The sequence below is a fragment of the Pollachius pollachius genome, assembly GCF_949987615.1.
Source record: "Pollachius pollachius genome assembly, chromosome: 3".
In the NCBI taxonomy this organism is placed as follows: domain Eukaryota; kingdom Metazoa; phylum Chordata; class Actinopteri; order Gadiformes; family Gadidae; genus Pollachius; species Pollachius pollachius.
The window spans coordinates 39,010,060-39,031,241 of record NC_136936.1 but is presented as its reverse complement, the minus strand read 5'-3'; the positions used below and the strand labels follow the sequence as shown (position 1 = coordinate 39,031,241).

Sequence of the window (21,182 nt, the reverse complement as noted above, 5' to 3'; positions counted from 1 at the left end):
ACTGTTTTAGTTGTTTTATTTTTCTGATGTTTTGTGTTTATAGTATGTGTGACTGTAGGCTACTGCTGCCTGTCTTGGCCAGGACACTGGAAGAGATGTTGAATCTCAATGATGATTATTATTTTCAACTAACCAATAGTAGTTGCCTTGCATTTTAAAATGTCAATGCACTTTTCAGCCCCGAATAACAGTAAAAGCTATTTAATAATTGATTTGCATGCATTGTATACTACACTTTCCATTGAACAATTACCCGTTACCATAAATTGACTAATTTTATAATGTAATCAAATTCTCACACACTAGCTGCTTTCAGACACACGTGTAAGTCCTGATATTCTCCTGATGGGCCGTATGTGTGAACAACATATCCTGACATTTGTACCATGAAAATCTCCTGAATAATACTACCCCTGATTCTTCGTAGGAAATGTAAATTACCTTATATGTGAATGAGGAGTAGAAAGTCGGTATTTCTCACACCACTTCAGTTGGCGTGTTGATGGGGCATGTCATTGAGTGGCCCCCTAAATGATAATCAGCCTGTTGCCTTTTGTTCGCTGAATGGTTAAAATATATTTTAATGTTGGCACTGCTTTTAAGAGTCATTTGTGGTGAAAGAATGTTATACATTGTAAAATTATAGACAAAATGTTATTATATTATTCACTCAGAATTTTGTTACATTATCGACTGGGGTTTTCACATTATTGCTATGGGTTTAATTACAACTAGATGTTGAGCGCACACAACGCGCCCGTGAAAACTCTAGCAGAAATATTAGACAGATGATGGAGTAATTGGTGAGAAAGAGAGAGAGAGAGAGAGAGAGAGAGAGAGAGAGAGAGAGAGAGAGAGAGAGAGAGAGAGAGAGAGAGAGAGAGAGAGAGAGAGAGAGAGATCCAGCTGTGACTGGCTTAACCTACCTCCTCCCAGCAGGACTTTATGGCAAAACAACCGTGTGTGTGTGTGTGTGTGTGTGTGTGTGTGTGTGTGTGTGTGTGTGTGTGTGTGTGTGTGTGTGTGTGTGTGTGTGTGTGTGTGTGTGTGTGTGTGTGTGTGTGTGTGTGTGTGTGTGTGTGTGTGTGTGTGTGTGTGTGTGTGTAGAGGGTATGCTAGGGCATTGAGTAGGTCCAAGGTAGATGCCAGGCCTTTCCAGCAAGACAAATGAGGCGGACGTACATACACAAACACACACACACACACACAATCACACACACCCACACACATGCTGAAAGACCAAAATACAAAGAAAACTGCTGTTTGTCTGCCTCCTTATAAAACACATAATTACATAATATAATCAGCTTATGTAACGGACAGGATTTAAAACACACACACATACATGAATACACTGATGTGAAGGCACACATGCCAATGCAAACATGCGCACAAACACACACATACACACACACACACACACACACACACACATGGATGCACTGAAAGCCTCAGAAATAATGATCCAAAATAAAACCAAGCAAAAACCAAAACCAATAAGTACATGAGAGACTCTCTAAACAAAGGGCTCCACTAGCTGGTTCTATATACACACGTAGATGAGCCACAGACACAAAACACCCAGAATGGCATGGGATGTAGCTCTATATGGTGCCAACACATATATAGCTATATACTGATACTGTGATGATACTCATCACAACCACAACCAAAACCTACCAACAATAAACTTCAAAGCACAATTCAGCATTAAATTTGGATGTGACCTATAAATATTTCCTCTTCAACGCAATTAAAAGGATAACGGCAGCCAGTGCTTGGACTGGTGGTTGTGGAAAATGAAATGTGTAGAAGGGACTGCGTGGAGTGGGTAGTTTCTCCAAAGGACACACACTGCCTGCTCACTGTGGCCTACATACGGCACACACCATTTGTACATGGGCGCCGTTTGACACTGTAATCACCTCTTATCAGTCCCCAGTGATTGGCTGCTTCCATCTCCCTTCCTTACGTGTTTCTTGAACATTTACACACACACACACACACACACACGCAAAGTTAGACACGCACACACACACACATACAAACACACACACATACACACGTGCAGACACATACCCGCAAAGAAACAAATGCATGTACATGCTCAAAGGCAAAGAAACAAAAACACACACACAGAAACACACTTACAAACACACACACATAAACAGAAATGAACAGACACACACACACACACACACACACAAAGAGCTAAATCTATACACTGTAACCCCCACCACCTCCACTGGCAACTTTCAGATGAAATTAGAGACCATTGCCACTAACAGTAAGTCATAAACACCAACCAACACACACACACACACACACACACACACACACACACACACACACACACACAGACATAAAGAGACAGACGATGAAATTTTAACATGGTTAGTCTGGTGTCCTACATGCTGACTTCCATAATAAGCAGGTCTTGTGTCAGCAGGACTACATCACCACTGGAGTGGGTGTCATTATCTAACAGTATAAATCCGTAATCAGGACAAGTTGCCAGTGTCCTGATATATATATCTATGAGTATGTGTGTGTGTGTGTGTGTGTGTGTGTGTGTGTGTGTGTGTGCCCGTGTTTGTGTGCGTGCGTGCATTGTGTGTGATGTACAGTATGTATGCGTGTATGTATGTGTGTCTGCACGTGTGCGTGCGTGTGTGTGTGTGTGACAATTGGGGAGGGTTATGGGGTCGGTCATGTTATTAAAACCATTTCCATGGAGACCAGATCCCGGCGCGTGCACAAGGGTGCCGTTCCAGAGGACGACCGAGACAAGGACAGCAGAGGAGCGCATTACGATTGAACAACATAGGACATACAGGCAGAGTGTAACAACTCTGCGCTTCTTCAGGGCTTCATCCCTATGAACCGTAGAAGGGGATCGCTCCGGCATGTTTAATCGGCTCGGGGGGTCATTAAAAGGCATGTTTATGAGCTATAAGTGGTCAAAACCAATGATGTTAGCATTAGCGTTAGCATCGGTGTTAGCATTACTTTTAGCGTTGGATTTGGTGATTGAATTCATGTGAGCAGAAGAAGAAAGGTAAACATATTTGACTGTTCAGGGTACATCCACAGGAAATCACACACAAGTCTCCATGGTGAGGGCATGTTCCGCTGCTGCTGGCTGAAAGGACTTATTTTTAAAGCCCAATAAGGGAAAACATGTGGTTTTTGGAATAACACAAATATTTATCATGCAGTAGAGGGACAGACGGGGGTTCTGATCAGCCCTAAGCTGGTGCCATACTTCACACAGAAGCACTTTAGCACAACACGCGCACCAGTCCTAACAGCAGATTTGTGCACGACCCAAGCCAGCAGACCGCATGGCAGTCCTGCCTCCGGGTCCACACATGGCCTCAGTTGACCGGCTAAATGTCACAACGCATCTTTTCTTTTCATCTCTTCTTCCGTGCACACTTTTTAATAAACATTCTGGATGAATCAACAAAAACAAAGGGCAGCGGTTTCTGTGTGGACGAGCAGAACTTGCAAACAATGTTGTTAAATTCTAACATGTTCCAGACATGCAGACGGCGGACACAAGATGTGCCCTGGGCATGTAATCGATATAACCAAGGACCAACAACATGTGGCATGTGAGCTGTGTTTGCACATTTACCTGGCAGAGTTATAGCTATAGTCATAGTGCATGGTCTAATCATGTATCCAGATATTGTGATTGTGATGACTCATATAGAAGCCTTTAAAGAACCTGGCATACAGAAAAACGGTATGTCCTGTGCTGTTGTTGTTGTTGTATGACTGCACTTTATGAAGATGCGGCCCCTTCACAAGATAATAGGATAAGAGGCATTTACAGCAGATTCCCAGGTGAACAGAAAATGTATTTTTTCAACAATCACTTAAACTTTCATACCCTATCTATTAACACACACACACACACACACACACACATACACACACACCCACACACTCAAACTGAAATGTAACATATGCACAAACACAAAGTATAATTGAAGATGTGTGCATGGGCAATCATAAACAGCATGCACGTGCACTAGTTTGAAGGAGCAAACACACACACACACACACACACATACACATACACACATTACGCTTCGCAGAAAAGAGATGGAAAAACAAAATCTGCACGTCATGAAAGCTAGCGGAGGATGGAACACTAATAGATAGACAGACAAATAGACAAATAGATAAGTAGATAGGTAGAAACATAGACAGATAGACAGAAATAGATGGATAATTAGAAAGGAAGACAGATAGACAGATATATACAGTAGATAGATCGATCGATCGATCGATAGATAAGCATATAGATAGAAAGACAGATTAATAGACAGATAGATAGATAAGTAGATAGATAGGTAGATAAATAGACAGATAGATAGATATGTATAAAGATAGACATGTGAATAGATCACTGCTCTCTCGAGTGTCACTTAATCTTAGGTACTCCTTCACCCTTCGCGTTCTCTCTGGACGTCTTTCTCCTCCGCTCCACTTAGACTTTCATGTTTTCGCCTCCCTTCGAATGTGTTCCATTGTCCTAACCATTCTTCCGTCCACCCTCTCTTTGTGTCTCTCTAGCTCTCTCTCTCTAATAGGACCCACACAGGGCAGTAATGAGAGAACACAAAAGGTGTCTGCAGGAGGCACACTTACACCGGCCTTCCTTGGTCGTGGTTACCATGGAAATAGGCCCCATCATGGGAACACACACACACACACACACTCAAACATATATGTCATAGGAACTGTGGAAGAGAGAGCGAAGGTGGGATGTCTATGGCTTGTGCTTTAAGCCTCTCCAGCCTTCAAGGACCACGGTACTACCTCAGAGAAATTCAACAATCAACTGCCATCAGAGTCGTGCTCTCCTGATAACATCGAGGGACAAATACAAGGCAGGCCATGTATAAAAACTGGACTCTTTGTATTGCGCTCTCTCTCTCTCTCTCTCTCTCTCTCTCTCTCTCTCTCTCTCTCTCTCTCTCTCTCTCTCTCTCTCTCTCTCTCTCTCTCTCTCTCTCTCTCTCTCTCTCTCTCTCTCTCTCTCTCTCTCTCTCTCACAAACACACACACAGCCATTGGTTTAGGCTCCAACCCTGCGTGTGATGTCACTGCTGGAATGATCAAGCCATTCCTCACCTTTCTTCAACTGGTGAGGCAGGCGTGTCTGAGGCAGCGTCACCGTGGCAACCAACCCCCGTGAGTCGTTTGTTTCTTTGTAATCCCATCCCATTATGCAACACTCTAGGCCACGTTTGTTTGCAGGTTAATGTCAAGTAGCTAAAGACACTATGGATGACCTCGGCAGTGGCTTAGGTGGTGTGTGTGTTTCTGTGTGAGTGTGTGTCAATGTAAGTGTTTATCTGTTTGAGTGTGTGTGCAGAGGTTGCATGTGTTTCAGAAGATCATTCCATCTAATCCCTATTAGTGGAAGAGCAAATACAAGGACCCTCGTAAAGCCTGTCCATCCGTGTGTGTGTGTGTGTGTGTGTGTGTGTGTGTGTGTGTGTGTGTGTGTGTGTGTGTGTGTGTGTGTGTGTGTGTGTGTGTGTGTGTGTGTCACTTCATGTGATAAGTGTGAAGGCTCAGAAGGGGAGAAGGAGGGGGGGATGAGGCAACAGATAAAGAAATTGTGTTTAAAAAGCACAGTGGGGTGTCGCTGTCCCACTGGGGGAGGGATGCACAGTTGGACACTTCATGGTTTTCACTTCTACCAGTGATTAGGTGTTTCAATCAGATACACACACACACACACACACACACACACACATGCATATACACAAGTGCACGCACATAACAAGCCTCAACATAGAAATCAAACGACACAGTCTGTCTCCTTTGTGGTTGGCAGGTGTGTTGCTAAAGTTGAATTGATATTGTGCTGGGTTCCATGCTATGGTGACACGCTCTGGACTGAAACAGCTTTCTAACACCCTAACACTGAAAACGGCCTGGATGCACAGAGAGGAAAATAAATTGGTGACAGCGGCGAAAGTCATTTTCACACGTACACAGCCATTTCACACTCATTCAATCTGCAAAACGTGCGTGTGTGTGTGTGTGTGCGCGTGTGTGTGTGCTTGCGTGGATGTGTGCGTGTTTGTGTGAGTCAATATAGACCCACATACACACACAAGCATGCAGGGTTAAAAAGCAGCCTGGGCCCTTGGCTCTGTCTGGCCAGGTCACTGGGTGTTATTAACTTTAGTAAGATGTCTAGACCCAACAACCTCAAGAAACAGAGGAAATATAGGCTACCAGCTGGGAAATATAAGTGAGAGTGAGTGAGTGAGTGAGTGAGTGAGTGAGTGAGTGAGTGAGTGAGTGAGTGAGTGAGTGAGTGAGTGAGTGAGAGAGAGAGAGAGACACACACACACACACTCACACTAATGTAAATGCAAACGCAGAGGGTAAAAAAGGATTCGGACATGGATCAGGTGGGGGACAAAGTGGGGAGGGAAGATAGGATGAAAGAGAGAGAGCAAGAGAGAGATCAGTTGAATAGAGCACAGGGAATAGCGCAGGTGTTCATATGTGCATGGTATATGTATAGATTTGTATGTGTGTCTGTCTGTATTTATGCATTGTGCGTGTAATGGACAGTATAGCGAGCGGGGAGTGACTGGCGGAGACAGAGATGGAGAGGCGAGATTACTAAGGGAGGCATGCACACACACACACACACACACACACACACACACAGGCACACACATGGAGCGGCACTAAATAAATCAGGGCCGTGCTGCCGCTAAGTGTGACTGAAATGTTTACGATACGCCGGCATAATAGAGGGGCGAGTGAGCTGCAGGTTCTCAAGAGAAAGAGACACAGAGAGAGAGAGAGAGAGAGAGAGAGAGAGAGAGAGAGAGAGAGAGAGAGAGAGAGAGAGAGAAAGAGAGAGTGAAGAGAGTGAAGAGGGGGAGAGGAAGAGAGGGAGAGAGAGAGAGAGAGAGAGAGAGAGAGAGAGAGAGAGAGAGGACAGTGAGAAGATGGCAGCAGACTGAACTGGGGGAGCACTATCAGCTTGAGGTATGGCATTTCAGATCAGGTTTCAGGTTTCATATTAAATACGCTGTACTGTTTATGTGTGTGTTTGTGTGTGTATGTGTGTGTGAGTTTGTGTGTGTGTGTTTGGGCAACTGTGTGTCTGTCTGAATGACTGGGATGCTCTAGCTCTGTTTATGACTACTGTTTAATGAGCGATAATTCATATTTAAAGGTTATGTCAAAATAAAAACTAATGTTAATAATCACAGCAATAGTTTGAAAACAATGGATTGACATTTTGTTACCGTTTTTTATATGATTTTTAACTATCAAAATAATAAAACACATTAGCATTCTTGCCAGCAGATTCTACACATTTTCCTGTGCAATAGTTCCGGCTGTTGTGATACCATAATTCATCCTCAATTATTCATTATTAATTTGTTATCTTAAAGCTAATTATAATGATTCATAATCTAACATTGAGCAGTCAACAGCTGTGCCAGCAATTTGTGATGCAATGCATACAAATTACTAATGGATGAAACATTTGCTGCGTCTGAAAGTTGAATGGCCCTTAGTCTATAGCCCCGCTGTTTGTATAGTTCTCAGCGATAGCTAGACCGGACAGCTGTTCTGGACTAGCAGTTGTACCGTGGGATACCACAAATATCATCGGTGACATCAAAAATGGCCCATGGTTAATATAAGAAAAAGAAAACATTTGAGATGTTTGTCTTATGTGTTTAAGCCTGTCAGCAATAAAACATGTCTGAAGAAGACAGGCAGCCAAGCGGTATCAGAATGATCAAAACATTGCTGTCTGGATGTTTATCAGCGGACTAGAACCTCCCCAGCGTAGCGCTTTTGCTGTGTAATTTTCAAACAAAAGTACAAGGAGTATGCACTCGTCATGCTAAGCTAATTCTGAATTAATCAAAGACTGCTGGGAATGTTGAATGAATAAATCTTCTTAGTGGTTTTCTCACTCTCTCTCTTTCTCTCTCTCTAATCCGTATTTGGATTGAGCTACAGCTGATCAGATTATCTTGGTAATACCAGAGGAAGCCGGGCATGGAGCACTGTCATCCTAATCAGGCCATGGTTCAGCGTATGTGTGTGCATGTGTGTGCGTGTGTGCATTTTTGCGTACATGTGACCATGTGTGAGTGCGTGCGTGTGTGGAGTACGGTCTAAGGCCTTCTTTTGGAAAAAGTTGAGGCGTTTCTTGGAAAGGGCATAGGGAATTCTTCATATTGCAATGGTTAGGGAGAACTTTTGCCAACAAGAAAATGTATTTTGTAATTTTCAAATTGAAAACGGCAAGCATAACAACTGTTTGAAATCCTCATGGGTTTATTCTATGGCAGTTATTGCCGGCTGATGCAGGCTAATAGATCCATTAAAAGTATAATGAAAGCAAAGAATGTTCCAATATAACATTAAAAAACCCATCATCCTATCATCTCTAGCAGTAGCTCTATATTCTGTTCCTGTCGCTGTAAAGGCATCATTTTTGCTGAAATACATGCTTTCCGTTACCTTTTTGATGGCATGCTCACTACACTCTTCTTGCTCAAACAATCAGTGGCATACCAACTGCATCTTGTCCATGGGACCTTTAAAAATACATTTTTGAAATGCTATTTTTTGGGTGTTAGTGGGTCCTTAATACAGTATTTGAAGACGTTGAATAAATCAGCCGTGGTGCAGAATTACAGCCACTACGAGCCAGTCCCACGATGAGCTTTCCAAAAACGTGCAGTTTTTTAGAGGCGGGTCAAGGTGGAGGGTGGGGGTGTGGCCCTGAGAAGCTTGCGGCCACGGTACCATGTGCTAGTGTTTACAGTGGATGCATCGCAACGGCTCGGATTCATAATCTGGAGGCGCACACAGCTTTTGGCGGTGGTGCCTCGGCAGCGGGCAGCGGGGCTCTGGCGGGAGACATGCGCGGGCAACAATCGCTTTCTCCTCCATGTAGCGGTTCATCAAAGAAGGGTACAACACTTGCGTTACAGTGTTTGTAATCACACACACACACATGTGGAGCTCGCACGGTCGTAGCTCATTGTCTCATATGCGGGCAAAATTCTCTGGGCGGGCAAGGCAGAGAAAGGGGAGGTAACTTGGCCCCTTATGACGACATATGGGGCCAAATTCAAGGTTTCATTTTTCAAGGGGGGAGCAGGATACCTAGTGCTCGTTTTACACCTAACGTCATTTCTAGCTGCTGGAGGACCATAGGCAGGCTAGGGGAACTCATATTAATGTTAGAAACCTCATAAGTGATATTTTCATGCCATGGGACCTTTAAAGAAAACTTGTCTGGCATACGAAAGCTGAAAAGCAAGCTTCAGATTCTACAGGGCATCGGAATGTCACATCGCAATGATGCAAGCAAAGGGGCCTTGGAATGTAAATTATTATGTTATCAGTAATGTGTTTTTGATTTTCTATTATTAATTAATCATGCAATGATTTGTCATTATGGGGAATCAATGCTGTGGTTGGCTCAGCTTTTCTGGTATGAGACTTGGCCAAACAACGTTTTCATTAGCCTAGTTTACGGTATATTTATGTTGATTTTTGGATTTTACAGTACCATAAATCCCTTCAGTACTGCCAATATAAGAGTCCCATGATGCACTCGGATGCACAAGCCTCATTACTATTTGGTCTTATCAACACAGCCATCAGCCACTGGCTTGCCCCAACGTCAACAGCAAAGGGACTGGAAGTGGAGTTTCCTGCTGCTTTATTTCTTTATTTTTTATACAAACTCATTTAATCTGTGTGTCAAGATGGAAAATGACCCTCTGCATTCTCTGAATTCAGAGATGACGAAAGGAATAATTCCTTTTGCATCAAACAAATGCTAACCAGTCAGCAGGTATAAACATGCATGGATATTCATTTCTCCTTTTTTTTTCAATCACAAATTGAACAAAAAAGTGTGGTTGTTTTTGAATGTCAGCATTGCCATTTGGGTTAAAATGGTATCCTTGTCACTCAAAGTCCGCTAGCGATGATGATTTTAGGACAAGATGAACAGCTGAGTACAGGAGAGTTCAGGCATTGATTGCGTGGAGGCAGGGGATCTGGGTTTTTAGTTAATGGCCTCATAACGATGCAGAGACTCTATTACAGCTAAATAAAAAGGGGAGAATGGGAGGAGGAGGAGGAGGAGAAGGAGTAGAGAGCATCGCCGCATGCAAGAGGAGCAGTAATTATTTTAATTAGCCCCTGTTTGCATTTGAATAGAGGCTCACAGGAGGGTTAGCATTGCAAAAGCAAGCTGCTCATAGTTGTTTTGTATGTGTATGCGTGCGTGCGTGCGTGTGTCTGTCTCTCTGCGTGTCTTTCTCCATCTCCATCTACCTGTCCCCCATCTACCTGTCTCTGTCTAGCTGTACCTTTATCTATCTTACTGCCTCTCTTTCTACCTGTCTCTCCATCTACCTATCTCTGTCTCTTTATCAACCTGCCTCTCTTTCTACCTGGCTCTCAATATACCTGGCTCTCCATCTACCTGTCTCTCCGTCTACCTGTCTCTTGGTCCAATCAGTGTAGTCTACAACTTTTGATCATGAGTGCCCAGCTTTTATCAGGCTGCCAGTATGTCACTCGAGCCAAATCCCAGAGACAGCAGTAAAGCCTGCAGAGATAAAGTCTAGAAACGAGGAACGCAGCCACATGTCGATAGCAGCAAGCTGCAGGGCGGCGTCGATTACGGTTATGGGGACATTTTGAGTAACACTTATCACACAAACCACAGACTCATTCACCACCAAGGACCCCTTGCATGAATGTTCCTTTAGATTTCTATAAGTGTGTGCCTGTATCTCTATGTCTCTCTCTCTCTTTCTCTCTCTCCCTCTCAATCTCTCTCTACCACTTTATAACTCTAAAGACACAAACATTCACACACACAGACACACACACCCACACACACACAGACACACCCATACGTGTATGAGATGGGATATGGAAGGGGAAGGGAATCAAATTAATATTTTTTTATATCATCTCCGCCTCCAAGGAAACCAAGAAATTGATGTCCTCACTCAAGGTTATGGGTCAGGGTTTGGGAACAGGAAATGCCTGCCCAAGGGACAGAGAGAGTCAGAGAGAGAGAGAGAGAGTCAGAGAGAGAGAGTCAGAGAGAGAGTCAGAGAGAGAGAGAGAGAGAGAGAGAGAGAGAGAGAGAGAGAGAGAGAGAGAACGTCGCTTGTTGTCTGTCTGGTGACAAGTCCTGGTGTCGTGTCCTCTGCCTGACACATCTATGTTTCACATGCCTGAGAAACATAGATGCTGGAGCATCTTATCACTATACTTCTACAACGTCAATAACAGCAATAACAGGCCCTAATGACACGGAGGGGGGGTTTGGAGGGGGTTGATCGAGTGTGGGGGGTCGATGTCAAGGTCTGGTCTAATTTGGCCCTGCTCCGCCGTCGCTTGTGCGTCTGCCGTGAGGGCCGTGACATCATCAATAAGTGCGGTTGGCAAGACGGCAGCGGCCCCAGGCCAGCGAGCGGATCCCAGAACACAAGGGGCACCAGGACGACACTGGCTGGACGAAACGGCCGTGACCATGGCTGATTTGGGGGGGGGTGCAGCGTGCTGGGTGCACGCTGCACACACAGCAGATGCTGTCGCTGTTACATTCGTCTTGATTAACTGAACTTTTTCCTCTTGTGACCTCGCAAAATGTCCTGGGGGGGAGGGGGGGAACTGGAAGAGAAAGAAAGAAGAGCTTGAGCAGCCGTGCGATTGGCTATGGTTCTTCAAGCATTGGAAGTGTTTCCCATCACCTCAGTTGACCGGCAGCAAGTGCATTGTTCAGGGCACTTGCTAGTATCACTGCCAGTATAAAGCAAGCTTCTGTGTTCCAACACTTGGCCCTCCAACTATTATGCTTGGATGTCTTTTGTTAGTGTGCGTGCAGAATTCTGGTTGCACAAGATTGCAGTTTTTGTATTTCTTTCTAAGGGTGCATTAAATCCTTCACTTTTTGGATTTGAACCGATCACAATGCGTCCAAAGTTCATAGCGTCAAAACTTCATAACCTCTCTCTCGTTGGTTAAAAACCTGAGACAGCTTCAGGAACTGGTTGATGTAGGCCTATATTGTTATAGGCTTTTTGCATTTTCTGTTGTGTTAAACCTTTTATGGTATGGTTATGTTACCATACCATCATAGCTAGAAAAGAACATAACGTTCCCATGTGAAGGAATGTGAGTGATTGAATCTTTAATAGTACAATACACACCATCAGACTTTATAAGCAGATGTTCTGCATCAGTCGAATGCATAACATTTTGTTTTGTCCAATTCAAGAAGTGATTTGGACCAAACTCAATGATAGTAACCAAACAACCTGGTGAACACCATAGCAACGACTCATCATCTCAACGTGTCAACTACGGATCGCGGATTTAAAGTGAAATAGCACAAACTGCAGCTGTCGACTGTGAGAAACCCAACAGCACGGTTTCAGTGGAAGGAAACCCAAACAAGATCCTTCCCTTGAATCCAACAGGGTAGCAGGTGACACAGGCAAAGAGGAGGGGCCAATGGCAGGGTTTTATATAGGCTCATGTTAAATCATGTATGGTCAGCTCATGTTGGGAAGGCATGGTTGTGTAAAGAGCCAGATTACGTAAGGTCGGCAGGAGAAACCAAGGGGATCTGAGAAGTGGACAGGTTGCACTGTGCTGGAGCCTCTGGTTTGGGACCCTCAGTACCGCTGAGCTATAAAAGGGATGTACTCAATTCCCCGGCTAGCGATTAACCTAAAGTGGGCCTGGGGATACCATTTAGCAGCGACTCCATTTATATTTAGAAAAATACACCAACTCTGTGGGTGTATTTTGTTTTTCACAAACACACAAATGTGTTTGTGTGTCTGCAGATTCAATGTCTGTGATTGTGACTTTTGAACACATACATTTCACTTAAAATGCATGCAGTTAAATTGACCACCAGGCGGACTATGTGTTTGTAAGTGTGCGTGCGTGCGTGCGTGCGTGCGTGCGTGCGTGCGTGCGTGTGTCTGTCTCTTTGAGAGAGCATGATAACTGATATGTCACAGACAGATATAGCTTCTCATTTATGCATTTTCATGCTCAGAGTATTGAGTAGGACCAAACATTGCAGTGCCTGGCAGAGCGAAGGGATAAGTGATACAGCATCATGAGCATCATGAGAAATAGAGAGAGAGAGAGAGAGAGAGAGAGAGGGAGAGAGAGAGAGAGAAGAGAATAAGAAAGGAGGGGAGGGGAACGAGAGGGAGGTAGTGTTTCATCTCGAATTAGAATAACCTCAACAGAGAGTGAATGCCGTTCAGACAGAATACAGTTTTATTGCTGTGTGTTACATTACTGTGTGCATATGGCTGGGGGAGAAGGGAGTGCAGGAACATAATATTTTCCTCCATCTTGTTTGTGTGTTATTAGTTCTCTATCCCCTTCCCACCCCCCCCCCACCCTCCCCTCACACCCACCCACAGTCCACCCTCCATTTCACCGCCACATGATGATTCACAGCTCAAGTTGGCCTCTCAACGAGTACCTGCTCACTCATGGCAGTCCCTCGATATACCCCCCCCCCCTCACACGCACGCACGCACGCACGCACACACGCACACACACAAACACACACACACACACGCAAACATCAACACCATCACAGCCTGGTGTGAAATAACTCCTTCTTCCACCTTATGACCCCCACCATCACCATCATCACCCACCACCTCATGACATTAGCATTACGCCATCAACAACAACAGCATCACCACACCACCACAATCACCACATCTCCAGCACCACTACACCACCACCATCAGCATACCCACAAACAAACCACCAATCCAATATTCCTGACGACCACCATTCGTCCTACTTGACTGAATGAAGCTGTCGGAATCAGATGGGAGACACAGTGTGACAGAGAGAGAGAGGGATAAAGAGAGAGACAGACACAGACACAGAGACAGACGTGCGTGCAGCACAGACGTGCGTTTGTGCGTGCCTGCATGCGTGCATGAAGCCATTGATGGGAACACAGGGTTATTCAATATGAAAGCGTATGAGGGTTGAGAGGTGTGAATCCCGGGCCCTAGTGATTATCCGGACACCAGAGCAGGGCTCGTGGGTCTGGAGGGTTATGAGGCACGTTCACAGCTGGTGTTCAGCAATTAGTGAAAGTGATAGTGGAACAGGAAGGATGGAGATACAGCACAATCGAGGAACAGAGAGGATGCTGGTTCAAGGAAGTTCACAACCCAGAAGGTCAACGCACAGCTTTTCCTCTTGCTCGTCCACCAGTATCAAACAATGAATGGATCAAAACCTTTATTTATGCAGGGAGAAACACATTGTGAAGTGACGTTCTCATTGTAAGTGTACCCTAATCACTGTGCCAGTTGAAATACAAGTTTACAGACAGTAACGTGGAAAAATATATATGAATTATAACAATAGATATTAACCCTGGATACTGACCAGGGTCGAGTTGTCTTAAATTTTTTAAGCAGGTGTTCAACTCGGAGGCAACAGGTACGAGCTAGGCATCTCACTCAATCCTGCCTAAGCTGCAGGCATTATTGATCAAACCCAGGACCTTTCGGGTCCCCTCGCCTACTACACTGTCCTGACTAGGGTATGGGACTCAACTCAACCCTAACTCCATGGCTCAGAAAGTGGAGGGATGAATGGTTCAGTGGTAAGCAGTGATCCCGCTTGTGAGAAGTTCATCAGCCAAGCGACATCTCATCCAGGCTTAAAGCCATACCAACTGACCTAGATAATCTCACACACACACACTAACAAGCACAAAAGTAATTGTCCAAGTTCATGTAAATCAATCACAATGTACTCTTTGGGGCTTTGGGGGCCACTTTGGATGATGTAAGACAAACAGATAGCTAAAGCAACATAAACAACCTAAAGGATAAGAGCAGTAACACATGTATCCACGGCAGACACACCCACAATTGCAAACACATGCACTTTGCAAAAACACATTTGCACAATAATCGTTCTCATCGAGCATAGGTGGCTCTTTATTTGGTTGCCATGGCAGCAACTAAGTATCGTGCCTGGGATCTCCGCTGATCCCAATGATGTCATAGAACTCTGGAAGCTGCAACATTCCTCCGTCCAAGCAGAACCGTAACTTGCCTTTAACTCACACACCCCCACGCACACACACACACACACACACACACACACACACACACACACACACACACACACACACACACACACACACACACACACACACACACACACACACAAACACACACACACACACAAAACAACCAGCTTCAATATAATACCATTTGTTGTCTCTTTCTGGTTGTCTATCCAGCTCAAAAAACACAGAGAGTCACAATAATACAAACAAGAGGAATATAGCCATCAGCGTATCTACACATAACAATCTTAAGGTTTTGGGAAGAAGGGGGGGGTGGTCAATGAAGACACACCCAGAGACGTCCAGTAAGCCAGTGTGCAGCCGGGAAGCAGCAGACCTGATCTGGGCAGAGCCCCCGGTTGCCGAGCACCAACGCCCCACGCTTACAGTCTGCAAGGGAACGTAAACACACAAGACTGGAAACAGACAGAGTCCGGGGCTTTGGAGGAAATAATCCGTCTGGTTGCCTGGGATTCCTTGTGGGGAAAAAGAGAGAGAGAGAGAGGTAGAGATAGATAGAGCGAAAGAGAAAGAGAAAGAGAGAGAGAGAAGTAGAGAGAGAGTGTGCCTAGACATGTGTGTGTTTTACTTATACATTGACCTGAGTACCCCACTCAATAAAGTTTACCTTCACTCGGTTCTTTTTACTTCCCCTGTCGTAAACAATTCCCTCATTCCATCCCACCATCACACACACACACACACACACACACACATTACGCCCAATGCACAAACCCATTGTAGCATGAAGAACGCAGCCTTTCGCTGGTCCAGTCTCCTCTTGCACTCTCTCATTCTTTCCTACATCCTAAGCTGTGGAGAAGCCGGGTTCAACCCTTCTCATTTTGGTTTGTGGGTAACATTCAGAGTGATGGAGGGAGGGAGAGGGGGTGAGTGAATTGTTATCTCGATTGTGGTGTGTGTGTGTGTGTGTGTGTGTGTGTGTGTGTGTGTGTGTGTGTGTGTGTGTGTGTGTGTGTGTGTGTGTGTGTGTGTGTGTGTGTGTGTGTATGTGTATAGGTGTGTCCTTCCTCTGTACTCCTTCCTGTGTACTCCTATTATTAAAAAACTGTGTGAAATATTAACTGTTTCCTTTTTGTATTACTTTGAGGACAGGTAAAGAAAATTGCTATTTCTTCTTTTTTTTTTACATCCATAATAGATTCTATGGAAAAATTGTGTCTATTCTTTATTCATTCATCTATCCCTATTCATCTATTGTGTCAAACACACACACACACACACACACACACACTCTGACTACCTCACAACAGCTGTGGTGATGTGGTGTGTGTTCCAAGAAAGCTGCAGTGCCAGTAGCTGAATGACACTGGAACACAGAGCCGCTCTCAGAGGCCTTAATCACACACACAAACAGACTCATACACGCACACACACACACAAGCACGCACACATATACACACGCAGAAGCTCGCACACACACACACAAACACACCAACACTTGCACATACACCAACGCACACACGCACACACACCAACACTCAATCACACAAAACACACCAACGCTCACACACACACATACACACTCAATTACACATAGATATACAGACGCGCTCGCACACCCACACCCACACTCACACACTTTCACATGAGAAACAGTGTCATTAGTGTTGACCGATCACCTGTGGTGCTGTGTTAACATATTATTGTTGACATCTCACTGGAGCCACCGGCTGCGGTGTGATTGGTGGGAACAAAGAAAGAGATACGAATACATTGTCGGTTTGAGAACATGAACAACATCAAAGAGACACAAAAGGAGAGGAAGGGACTATATAAAAACAACTCTCAAGCAATCTGGACCGAACAGCAGTGAGCAAGACCAGACAGAGAGAAGGGAGTGACAGTCAGAGAGCCAGAACACACACACAGAGAGAGAGAGAGAGAGAGAGAGAGAGAGAGAGAGAGAGAGAGAGAGAGAGAGAGAGAGAGAGAGAGAGAGAGAGAGAGAGAGAGAGAGAGAGATATTGAACTACAGAGAGCGAGGGAAGGACACTTGGGGCTGATAGATAGACGAGACACGGCAACAGGTACAGCAAAAAAATAAACACAATGAAGAGACACTGGAGGACACAACGAAAGAGAAAGACAGGGGTAAGAGAGAGAGATTAGAAAGGAGGTAGGAAGTAGCAAGTATGTATAGTAGTATCGTGTGTGTGCCTGTGAAGTCACAAAACCGGCAGAGAGCTGAGATGACGCGAAGACTATTATGTTGAAGTGTATGTGTGTGTGTGTGTGTGTGTGTGTGTGTGTGTGTGTGTGTGTGTGTGTGTGTGTGTGTGTGTGTGTGTGTGTGTGTGTGTGTGTGTGTGTGTGTGTGTTTGTGTGTGTTAAAGCCTTGTATGTTCGGCTGGTGTGTTCATAATTCAGCCCTAATGGTTGAGGCCGGATGTACCAAATAGTCCTGGCCTGTTCACAGTAATGGTATGTGCTTATAGCGACTAGTTCAGTGGAAATGTAATACAGTGAGCCTGGCTCTCGTGTATTTAATTAATAAAAATTAACAATAACCATATTAGCATGCTACATTATGCACTAGCAGCTGCTAATCCATTGCCATTGGTGACCAGGACCCAATACACATATATATAAATGCACACACATTATTGATAATCCCTGTGACATCAACTGAGGAAATATTGATAATGGGGGGAGAGAATTCCAACTTTTCTTCGGGTTCATTCTGCCAAAGAGCAACACGACCTTGGATGAAACATTCATCCTCATTGACTGAGGGGTAAGGGGCGACGAGGTGGTCTGGAGTTTGCCCTCGAGTGCTGTATCCACCCACCCTGATCCATAATCAGTTGACTCTTCTGGACTCCTCAGTGTACTGAGATGGGCTCTGATCCCCCGATGAACCCCAGTCCTGCCTCGCACCGATCCGCTCGCTGGACGGAACAGAGCTCTCATTGATCAGCACATCCTCTCTTTCCATTGGCCTTCCACTCCAGGAATACAATTACATCGACACACCAGGGGTGTGTGTGTGTGTGTGTGTGTGTGTGTGTGTGTGTGTGTGTGTGTGTGTGTGTGTGTGTGTGTGTGTGTGTGTGTGTGTGTGTGTGTGTGTGTGTGTGTGTGTGTGTGTGTGTGTGTGTGTGTGTGTGCGCATCAGAAACGCATGCACACAAATCCACCAAATTCTGGATAAAGTGACAGGACACTCTACTGAGAAATCATTTTAGAAGGAGCATTGCACACTTCCTATTTCTTTTCCCCACCACACAATGCGAACACACACATGCCCCAGCTAAAAGTCTTGGTATACAAGCATAGAAACAGGATGGAACAAGTGCTGGCATGCAGGTGTCGTGTGGTTTGTGTGGTTTGGTGTGGCATAGTGTACTGCAAGAAACTCATTGCAACTGACACTAGTGCGTGTGTGAGGAAGTGGAAATTGTTAGCAGTGGTGGTAGCACAGCCTCTCCAGCTACGAGTTCAATTACTACAACAATATGGAAGATGGGAGCTCACGTGTTGAGCCAGGCCTTCCTCAATGCCGTGTGGTGTGAATTTGTGTGTGTGTTTGTGTGTGAGTGTTTGTTTGTGTAGTGATTCAGCCACGGGCCCCTTTGTTGGTCTTAATTTTAAGGGGTAGGTCCCAAGTCCAACCCTAAACAAAAAAGGGAGTTGCCCAAACAAGAGTTTCTGCTCAGAATGTGCTTCCTGCTGTTGTGCTTTCAAGGCACAACAGCATTGCCCTCACATGGATATGAATCGAAACACACTCGCACATGCGCTCACACACACACTCGCTCACACACACACATGCTCACACACACACACACACACACACACACACACACACCCACACACACACACACACACACACGCCTCCCTGTGTAGGCTCAGCTGATCGTGCCTGTCACAGAAGTCGCTCCTCTTCTCTTCCCCTCACATGCCGCCAGTAGAGGAGGATGAAGAGGAGGAGAAGGAGGAGAAGGAGGGTCAGAAGAGCCTCTGTTCTGCGGTGCCGGTCAGAACGTTCTGTTTGGACGGGCTGTGGTCCAAATGGGCTCTCACAAACACTGCCCACCCCCTCCAATCCAACCCCTTCCCCTGCACACACACACACACACACACACACACACACACACACACACACACACACACACACACACACACACACACACACACGATTCCAATGTATACTTTGAAATACAATCTAGATATATCCGCTTGAAAAACGACAATAACCATAACATGACACATCTCACAGGGAAATAAATGCAATTGCATACACCTCTAGGGAGAGGACGTCACAATGAGTGCTCGGTTGCTGCTCTGTCTCATAGCCGTAGATTGTAATCATGAGAGGAAGACCAGGAGACACTTTAGTACATGACAGGGACAGTAGTAGTGATACACCCAAACATGATCCCCGCTGTCGGCCGTGTTTCTCTCCTCGCCTGCATGTAACCTGATCACAGGTGGGTTGTGTCACCACCAGAAAAGCAGGTCATTCAGAATGGAATGTTTTTTTGTTTTTGCTTTACCTGCGGCCCACATCAAGACATTTCTATGACAACATCACGACAAGCCGTTTTGAGGGGTAAACTGCTCCTCAAATGCAGTGGATAAATTCCCATATAATAAAGTATAGGCGTGCCATGATGTTGGTTATACAATTTGAATTCCGGAGTCTGCCTGTCAGCCAGCTCTTAGATGTATAATAGGCTTATCTAAAATATGTGGCATTACAAAAGCTGGCTTTAAGGTAAAGCTCACGCATTCTTGTGACCTGAAGTTCGGTCAAGTTGCATAACAATCTATGTAGAATGTGGCACGGCTACTTTCAAGCTCAGAGGACTTAATACATTATAGACTGGTTTGATTGCCGGTATGCCCAATCGTCTAGAAAAATAGAAGATTAAATATATCAGCACAGCAATAGCTTGTGTTGTTTGTAATTGAAATAAAGCTAAGTAAACTAGTTTTATATTTCAATCTTGAATGCCTTCAATTAATTGATTTGTATAGCCCTTAATCACCATTACAGTCTCAAAGGGCTTTTAACAGGCCAAATATTTATGACATAATATTACATATTGTATCTATTTTTTGTATCTGCTTTCAAATAGCTGCCAGTCCAGGGAGTACAGTTTGCCTATTTGAATAAGGCTCATGTTTATAGAAATGTAGGCAATCTGTACTGTCCGTGTCAGTAAAAAAAAGTAAAAACACATATATATAAACTCGTTTACCTTTTTGTCAATGGGGCTGTTGAAAAGTCGCACATTATAACTCCACAATCGGATCACATCATTCAAAGTTATGACCATTGGTAACAGATGATGGGTAAACATAAGCAGGTTGGTATAACGCTTGGGTCTCTCACGAAGTATCTACGGAGGAGGAAAAGAAGGAGTGCAGTCGTAGCCTACCTTTATGATGCTGCTTCGGCGGGGAGCCGCCCTCACCGTCTCCAGCAGGATGGTGTCGGTGTCTTGTCCGCCTCCGGGTAGGACGACACCGCTCCGGCGCCCGCGGGCAGCTCTGGATGGTATGACCTCCGGAGCTCCGTCGCTACACAGCCCGTCTCCTCCACATCCATCTCGCTCAGTCATGGCGAAACACAAGCCACGATAGTCGGTGGTTTTGTCGTAGGCTGAGGGGCAAATAAATCTTCTCAACGGCTTGTCCGTGGATAAAGTTTACATTGGCTATTTATCGGTGCCATTTGGTAACGAGTTGGTTGTTGCGAAAAAGCACTCACGGTTAATCAGACAATAATCGATTATTGGGAGAGAGAGAACATTTAATTAATTGTGAGATTGGTCCGTAACGGGGGAACCTCAACTCCCACTGACTTGGGGGTCTCGTCTAGGCTGTCTATATCACACCTCCCAACCTCCACCCTCAAATGCGCTCCCCTTTGGCTTCAGGAATCAAACCGCCACAGGGTCCAACTCAGACGTGAAGTGGACTTGATGTTGGCTTATCATCCAGAGTCAGCGTG

General features: G+C 44.9%; 1 protein-coding gene across 1 annotated transcript in view; it reads right to left on the bottom strand.

Annotated features, from left to right (window-relative positions):
* plcl1 (phospholipase C like 1) overlaps positions 1 to 21,182 on the bottom strand; it is a 53,135-nt gene that overhangs the window by 31,775 nt on the left and 178 nt on the right. Inside the window, 1 exon segment of the mRNA XM_079732076.1 lies at positions 20,608 to 21,182. This exon segment is cut by the window's right edge and continues 178 nt beyond it. Coding sequence (XP_079588202.1) covers positions 20,608 to 20,790 — 183 coding nt within the window. The 5' untranslated portion in view covers positions 20,791 to 21,182.